Here is an 8,713-nt window from a genome sequence, read left to right on the forward strand (position 1 = left end):
CCTGCATCAGTGCACCTTCTCATTGCTCTACTCCTCCTTTGCATAGTTGCAAATAGATCTTATCATAGGCCATCTAATCCAACCGGCACGACCTAACTCAACTAAAGAAAACCGATTTGAACCGACCCACCAGTACATTGGGTCATAATTTTAACCCATCTTCATCCAACCCAACCCGAAAAATCCCAACACAAAACGAGAAAAATATAAAAATTGAGCCGACCCACTAGTATACCGGGGAGCCAAATACTTTGACTTGATATTTTTTTTGGCCCCTCTTGAACTGATATTTGATCTGGTCTATTTGTAAATTCCATTCCCAAGGCCATTCTGTTTTGGCTTTTGGAATGAAACGCTTTGGCACTAGTACCATTTCAGATTTTATTTAGGGCCTGTTTGGTAGGGCTCCAGCTCCTCCAAAAACAGCTCCGGTTTCGACTCTTATAAAGGAGCAGATTCTCTTAGAGAGCTGAAGCCGTTTTTTTTTACCGTTTGGCAAAACAGCTTCTCCGGGTGGCAAAAGGAGTAAAAAGTCCATAGTACCATTTTTTCTATTTTCTCTTTTCTTTTTTTTTAATACTTTTCCTACCTTATCCAATTGCTTGCGGTTGCAACCACATGCCCGCAACGCGAGTACGCACGCGTCTTCAACCTCTGGAGCGACCGAGCGACTGGAGGCCGCACGCTCATCCCGCTGCCGCCGGCGCATGGGAGTACGCCCGGCCATGGGCCACCGGCGCCACGCCGCCCTCCCCCACGCTAGCTCCTCCTCCGCGCGCCCTCTGTCCCGCACCTGCCCGCGCTCCTCCGCCCACAGCGCCGCGCCGTAGACTCCGGCTGTCCGGTCCTGGCCACGCCCGTCTTCGCCACGAGCGTCGGCGCCCACGCCGGGGGCAAATTCGCCCAGGGCCCCACGATCTGAGCACGGAGCCGGGTGAAGCTCGATTTTTTGGCTCCCATCGACCAATCTCGCACCAGAGAGTGCAATATGCGGGGCTCCTTCGTCGGAGCACCTGCCTCTGTACCCGTTTGGCTGTGGGAGCTAAAAAACAGCTCCAGGATCTGGTTGAGAATCCCTACCAAAGGGGCTCTTATAATAATAAAACAGCATGCAAGCTTATACCGTTGATGACGTGGCTAGCTGTTCATGATCTAGATTTCTATCCTTTTTGGGCTGAGGGAGCAGCAAAGGCCTGTCTGCAGCAGATCCGGATGCTCGTGCCCGTGGACCGGTGGCCGGTGGTTAGTTGGCACGTCGGCAAGCGGCACCACACTGGGACAGTGCTCGCCACTGCGGCGCGCGCCTTCGTCCCCTTGGCAAGCAAGCCCCAAGATTCGATCGATCCAAATCCATCCCCCGCCACCACACCACACTCTCACGGCGACTCCGCTGCTCACCCACCTCCTCTGCCCCTCCCGCCTCCCGGGATCACGAGAGGCAACGCCACTCGCGAGATTCACGGGAGCCGAGAGATCTGCGCGGCTGTGCTACGCAGCCGCACTGCGCTGAACTGAGCTTACTCCGCTCTGCTCATGCCGCTGAGGTAGAGTCCACGGGCCGGCGGGCGGGCGGGAAACAGGTACGGCTTACGCCGGCGGTGACCACGGCCAGCCTCCTCGGTCGTCGGGATGAAGCCGCGGAGGTTCGGCTACGGCTACGGCCGGGGCAGGCGCGCTGCGGCGCTGCTCCTGCTGCTGCTCTGCCTCTGCCTCAGCAGCCTGTTCCTCCTGCTTCTCCACGGCTCCTCAGCGCCGCTGGACCCCGCGGCGGACGAGAAGGCGGCGGCGGCGGGGGCAAGAGTGGCGGAGGCGCAGGCGGAGGTGGAGGAGGCGCCGCTGCCGCCGGGGAACTCCAAGGTCGCCTTCCTCTTCATCGCGCGCAACCGCCTCCCGCTCGAACTCGTCTGGGATGCCTTCTTCCGCGTACGGATCCTAATCCCACTCAAATTCACTCATTCTATCACCGTTCTTCCCCCATTGCCGCTGCCTCCCAATGCCACTGAATGCCTTCGCGGATCCTAACTGCCGATGACTGATGTATCGTATCCTTGTTGTGCTGATCAGGGTGACAAGGAGGGGAGGTTCTCCATCCTCGTGCACTCGCGGCCGGGCTTCGTGCTCACCCGAGCCACCACCCGGTCCCGATTCTTCTACAACCGTCAGGTCAATGACAGCATCCAGGTGGGCACATTTGCACCATATGTTGAATGGTGAAACGCAATTGGTGTCGTCAGTACGCGTGCTCTTGCTGACATGGCTTCTGCGCTTTGCTGCAGGTGGATTGGGGGGAGGCGAGCATGATCACGGCAGAGCGCATTCTGCTCAGCCATGCTCTTAAAGATCCGCTCAATGACCGCTTTGTTTTTGTCTCCGACAGGTACACTCTTCAAACACATTTTTGAGAATGCTGTGTCCAAATTCGGTCCTAGGATTTGTGTAGAGAATATTATCTGGGGTTGAAAGCAATAACTTTTCAAGTTGTAGTGTTCTTGTGCATCATCTATTATCAAGCATGTGTAATCTTGGGTTCTTGATTTGGTTGTAGGAAGTAATCAAGTCCTTTAGACAAGCATTATAACTAGCCTTTCTTTTTTAGCCTGTGATTTGTTGTATGCTATGTTGAGGAAAATGGGGATGAAAATAATGTTAATGTAGTAAAATGACTTCATCTTCTTATAAAAGTATTTCAAGATCTGTTAGGGTTGTACAGTTAAAAATCTAATTTAAAGCAAGGTCTACTTTTTTGCATCTTGCCCATGTTTAGTTTGTTATGCGCATGCGCTCATTGAATCAGTGTCAAGCTCATATTCAGTTTTCAGTAACAACAATAAAGTTGATAAAGCAATTTGAACCATCTCAGAGAAGATATTTATTTTTGATACTGACACTGATAGACGAAAACTAGGCAGCAAATGGGAACAAACCTTTTCTTGTTGCCTGACAGCCCACCGTTTATCTACTACCGAGTTGTAAGATAAAACGCCAATGGACCTGGATACAACATTAACATTTCCTCCCAAATTTCTGTTTGTTCCAGTGGTGGTTGAGCATTTGATTTGTTTCGAGTTTCACAAACTTTTTCGCATTTACAAATAAGGAGCTAAATGTCTCAATAAAACTGGCAAATATCAAGATTTGTCATTCAAGATCATATTGAATATATTTTCTTGGAACGATATATCTTACTGCACAAAGGAGAACCATAATATTACCAATAAACTAGTGGTGCTTTGTAAGTACAAATTATTGTAGAAAATGTTGAGGAAGGTTCATGGTAATTAGCTTTGCACTTGTAATATCAGAGTTATTTGAATGTTTATGCCGTTAACTCGAAAAATTATCTTACAACCACCAAGCTTATGTGGAATAAGCTACACCCTATATGACTGATTGTTTGACCATTGATGTCAGTTGCATTGTAATATATTGTACTACTTAGTACTACCACTTTGTATTAAATCTGCAGAAAGTAGAGAAATATTTCATCTATACTAATATCCATTTGCCGATTCCTATGTATGCTGCTGTTAACAGTTCCACATCTTTTTTCAATCCTATTTTGACTTTCTTTTCTTCATTCGTCGCTGGTAAATTTTGGATCTTAATTTTGATTCATGCTTACTAGGATCTTCTCTCTGTGGCAGCTGTGTACCATTGTACAATTTCAGCTACACTTACGACTACATAATGTCATCATCAACCAGCTTTGTAGACAGGTATAAATATCCAAATACTGTGGTACATTTCCTGGTCTTGGTTATAATAGTCTTTTATGATGTCACTGGAAATTCATTTTAGCTCTTTCCCCTTTATGAATTATGATATATGATATATCTTTGCTTTGTTGCACCTTGGTCCCGTAGATGAATTGCACAGCAAGCTACAGGCTTGCAGCTGAAGGGTCAATTCTTTTTGTCTATTTACTTTGCCCTGTATTATGCTGGTTGCAGTTTTGCTGATACAAAGGCAGGGAGATACAACCCAAGAATGGACCCAGTTATCCCAGTGGAGAATTGGAGAAAAGGCTCACAGGTGGTCCTTCCACTATAAATAAAGACTGAAGTACTGAACATTGCATTGATAATTAATTCTGGTGCCTCTACCACTGAACTTCTATTCATACATTGTTTCCAGTGGGCTGTGCTAATTAAAAAGCATGCTGAGGTTGTGGTTGATGATGAAGTGGTGTTGCCAGAATTCCAGAAGCATTGTAGGGTATATATCTTAATATTTGTATGCAGATAAGTTTGAGAACATTAGTAAGGTTACATTGTTTACTACCTCATAATTTGCCAATCAAGAGAGTAGATATTAGATATTCAAAACTAGGTTTTTGTATGTTATGTAAACATGCATAGTTCACAGGGGTTGAGCTGCTAATAATTTTCCAGCAGTCTCAAAAGAACTAGTAAAGTTAGTGTGGCAACTGCTGTATGTGGCATAACGTCTATGGTGACAATCAATCCAATTTTGTTGTAGCATCAGTTCTCAAATTATGAATCCTTGTCTTATTTACATTAAGCTCTTACATCTATTCAATTTCTAATATTGACCAATCATATATCTCTGTATACTGCAGAGGAGACCCTTGCCAGAGTTCTGGCGGGATTGGGATCGTCCTATTGTAAGTGAAAACATTTCAGTATATTACTGAACAATCCATTTTCTTATTCATGACGTGATTTATGGATTGCCATTTTAGCAGTTTTTACTTGTAAAAATGTATATCTCAAATCCCATCATCATCAACAACAGAGCCTGACAGCCTGTTAGTCCCAAACAAGTTTTACTGGGCTTCGGATGGAACCAGCATGAGCCACCAACATGGAAAAAAACTTCTCGATCAAACATAATAAAAATACAAAAGGACGTTAATGACAGTACTAATAGTTAACACTAGTTTTTGGTTCAGGTTCTTTCTGCATGCTTCTATCTAAGATATCCTGTCCCTCCTGATTCCTACAGACATACCCAAAACCCCCATATGCCACCTCAAATCCTACATTAGATGTGCGGCATGTGCCTACATTACCACTGAGATTTCCTATGAAAAGCGTCTCCCTGGTAGGTACACTTCTAACCATGTCATCTAGGTCTCCCCCAGAATTGGCTCGGAGACTCGCATTGTGATCTACTTGTGGGGCATGTGCGCTGATCTATATACTCTTATAAAGCTAAACCCCACTAGATGATTTTTCTCTTCATGCAAGGTGTCCACATCATTCCCCACTAAGTCCATGTCATCTCTTTGGCCCCGTTCGCTTCGCTGAAAAAATAAGCCAAAATACTGTTCCGGCTGATTTGTTGGGAGAGAAAAACACTGTTCCGGTTGAAAAAACAAGCTGAAAAAGACGGATTATAAGAGAAGCGAACAGGGTGTCCATGTCATCTCTATCATGTGAAATACTTTAAATCTTTAATCTATTAACATACAAGTTATCTACATATGCTATTTGTTTCATCACCTATTCCTCTATAAGTAATCAAATATTCTATTGGTTTTTTCTTCTATTAGCTTACCTATTTTTTACTAGATCAGATACAATAAAATAACATACAAGTCAAATTCATATATATATATACACAGTATACATAATACCATATAGTAATGCTATGTATATAATAGATTTATGTTTAAGAAAGTCCCGCCGTAACGCGCGGGGTATGCTTCTAGTTATGTTAAAAACTAAATCAACAGCAACTTGGACTGGCTATGTTGAATCAACATAGACAGAGTAAATGGGGTTCTGGTAAAATAAAGTCAAGCAAAACTATTAGATCATTTTTAGAGGACAATTCAAATTGTTATCTGAGATAGGAAAGTAGAAGGGACCATTGTAGGTTCATGAGAACCAAAATATGAAGAAGTCCAAAATAATTGCATTATTTTTTTTAGATTTTTATATGGTTACTTTTCTGGATCGCAGTATGAGTGCTGATTTAAACTTCCAAATAATTATATAATTTAGTTTTTGAAGTTCCAAAATAAAATAAAGAGATAGTATTATTCTTGTGCATCAGAATACTTTCCAAACTCTATATTTTCATCTATTTGTGTTTACATTTTAGTGTTTTACAAGGGAAGCTCAGTTGATAATTATGTTTGTTTAAATGCCATTTATCCTTTTGTTTTTGCAGCCAGCAGAGGCATGGAAAGCCCATAACTGCATACCAGATGAGCACTATGTTCAGACGTTGCTTGCTGTAAGTCAATGATCTTGATCATAACAATATTCTTTGCATAATTTTTTTCTGCACTAAGTTCGCTGATCATTCAGCTCTTCTGCAATGCAGCAAAGTGGTCTAGAAGAAGAACTTACACGGCGATCAGTAACACATAGTGCATGGGATCTTTCAGCTTCTAAAGATCGTGAAAGACGTGGGTGGCATCCTGTGACATATAAAGTGTCTGATGCTACTCCTAGACTTATAAAATCTATAAAGGTATATAGTTTCTTCAAATCTGGACACGTTTGTTTCCTTTACGACTTATATATATTTGCTAAAAGCCTAAAACAACATCCACAATGACAACACTTTTGGCACAAGCAAGTTGGGGTAGTCTTTTTTATGCTTAATTAAAGGGGAAACCAAAGGGTACATCACCATTTGAATTTTCTTTTGGTTTGCCTTAATTTGACAAGTAATGTAATCATATTATTTGCTATAATGAATAAAGCAACAAGCACCTTTTATAGGAAAAGGAGGTGAATGTCTTAAACATGTAAGACCGGTGGTGGTTAATACTTCATCAATCGAAGAACCGATGTCTTAAACAAATGTCTTTTTTCGAAGGCTAATGCTTTTGTAACAGGGTTGTCACTTGTCAGTTTTGATTCTTGATGTGGCAATTTATACCAAAATAAGCTTCCATAAAGAAGTGTGCATGATAGTTCCTTACTGCTTGCTGAGGATCTATTCTTCTCATTTTTAGGATATCGATAATATATATTACGAGACTGAAAATAGGAGGGAGTGGTGTACAAGTAATGGAAAGCCAGCACCCTGCTTCCTTTTTGCTAGGAAGTTTACACGTGGAGCGGGTCTCAAGCTTCTTGATTCAGTAAGTCCATGTCATTCTTTTTCAGTTCTTGCTTGATACATGGGGAGCATATGCAAATTTAGTGTTAGCCTAATAAAAGTCCTTTGCTTACAGTAATTTCAAATTTGTTTTGTGCAGTCACTGATAGCTTCAAAGTGATGAATATAGTGGCATGGGCAACTGCCTTTTAATCGTTTCACCCTTACGAGAATATTTCACTTCACACAAATGTAAAGGAAGGTACGGGACCACGGGGGAGACAGAAAAATAACAGCGACTTTTTTTTTTTTGGGTTCATTGTGTGGTATCATATTATTTTGTTGCTTCGTAGAAAGGCATGATACATGTTGTAAAGAAATATCTTCGTTTCTTTCATTGGCTACTAGAATAGCACGTTGATTAACACACGACTTCAGCATTGTAACACCAGTCCACCAGTTGGTTGTGGAGTCCTGAGAAAATTTGTCGGCAAAATTATGAAGAAATGCTCTGTCATACTGTTCATATTCGTTTTACTGTACACTATGCAGTGTGTTCTGGTGACAGCTACGATTCATTAGATTGTTCAGAATTCTGTTCCATCAGAAATAATGGTACAATCACAACACCGTATTCTGTTCCATCAGAAAGATTGTCGGCACATTTTTTTTTGACTTTGATGATCTCAATACTCCCAGTCTATAGTGATTGTTTTGTCTGGATTAGAAGAGGTCGTTTATCCAATTTAATGCTTTGGCCTTTGGCAGAGCTCATCATGGTGCCGGTTTAATTGATACGTACTATGGATCCAGCAGATATGGTGTTCTGATTGTACCATTAGCCTTACAAGTAGCGGTTACCAGGTGCTACTAACAAAAACAGGGCCTGTACTCTTCAGTCTTTGCTGTGCGGGTTTTTGCATGTCGGTGCCATGCCATCGTCAATCCAACATGGAAACATAATCAAAGAGAGTGGCTGACATGTTACGAGCATGCCCGTCATGAACAGTCGAACAGATCACCCATTTCACGCGAAGAAACCATCAAAATCCTTGATACATGAGCTTGCTGGTAAGTGGCCGGTTCTGTTACACCTTGCAAAATGTAGAAGAACTGGTTCTGTCACATGTCCAGCCATATTCGTCCGGTGTTCCTGCACCAATTCCATCTGCCTGCTATTTTGCTTCTCATATGGACATATGTGGTCCCTGGTCCCACCACATCGCGTCGTGAAGCATTTTTTCTTTTTGGGTTCGGCTTTTCTGAATGGATCTTGCACGAGATTTGTGGATCCTGTGGTACCAAATAAAAAAGAATGATGATGAACGAGAATGCTTGACGCATGCTGGTTGCATACGCTATTAGCCTGGGGTCCCTCCTCTTTCAAGCGTTGCTTGGTCACTTTCAGTTGCCATTTACTGGCCAGGATGTCTACAGCTACAGCATCAATGCTGAAACGAATTGCACTCAAATTATTTCAACCTTGAGAATACTGTGGTTTGTGGCTGCCCCTGTTCATTTAATCATTTCGCAAGCTTTTGTTCTGAACTTTGTAATCTGGCCTTGGGAATTGCAGAACTTTACGAGCACGAGCAGGTCGTCAAAGCTGCAATGTAGTACTAGTACTGTATTGGTGACGCTGGTCAGTGTACATCTGATGGTAGTTGTCCCTTTGTGAAATGTGGCGCATAAA

At 42.8% G+C, this 8,713-nt stretch overlaps 1 protein-coding gene across 2 annotated transcripts; it reads left to right on the plus strand.

The window, feature by feature from the left end:
- Window positions 1-1,207: 1,207 nt before the first annotated feature.
- LOC136512615 (glycosyltransferase BC10-like) lies at window positions 1,208-7,560 on the plus strand. Of its 2 annotated transcripts, XM_066506579.1 has the most exons (11): window positions 1,208-1,923; window positions 2,065-2,181; window positions 2,277-2,377; window positions 3,645-3,716; window positions 3,951-4,032; window positions 4,135-4,215; window positions 4,580-4,624; window positions 6,139-6,204; window positions 6,295-6,444; window positions 6,935-7,063; window positions 7,181-7,560. In XM_066506579.1, the coding sequence occupies exons 1-11, from the start codon at window positions 1,630-1,632 to the stop codon at window positions 7,199-7,201; spliced, it is 1,158 nt and encodes a 385-aa protein (XP_066362676.1). In that variant the 5' UTR covers window positions 1,208-1,629; the 3' UTR covers window positions 7,202-7,560. The 2 variants fall into 2 exon arrangements, with proteins under 2 accessions (XP_066362676.1, XP_066362675.1); XM_066506578.1 differs by lacking the exon at window positions 7,181-7,560 and having other exon boundaries at window positions 6,935-7,099.
- Window positions 7,561-8,713: the final 1,153 nt, after the last annotated feature.

Source organism: Miscanthus floridulus, chromosome 16, assembly GCF_019320115.1.
Source record: "Miscanthus floridulus cultivar M001 chromosome 16, ASM1932011v1, whole genome shotgun sequence".
NCBI classification, from domain to species: Eukaryota; Viridiplantae; Streptophyta; class Magnoliopsida; order Poales; family Poaceae; genus Miscanthus; species Miscanthus floridulus.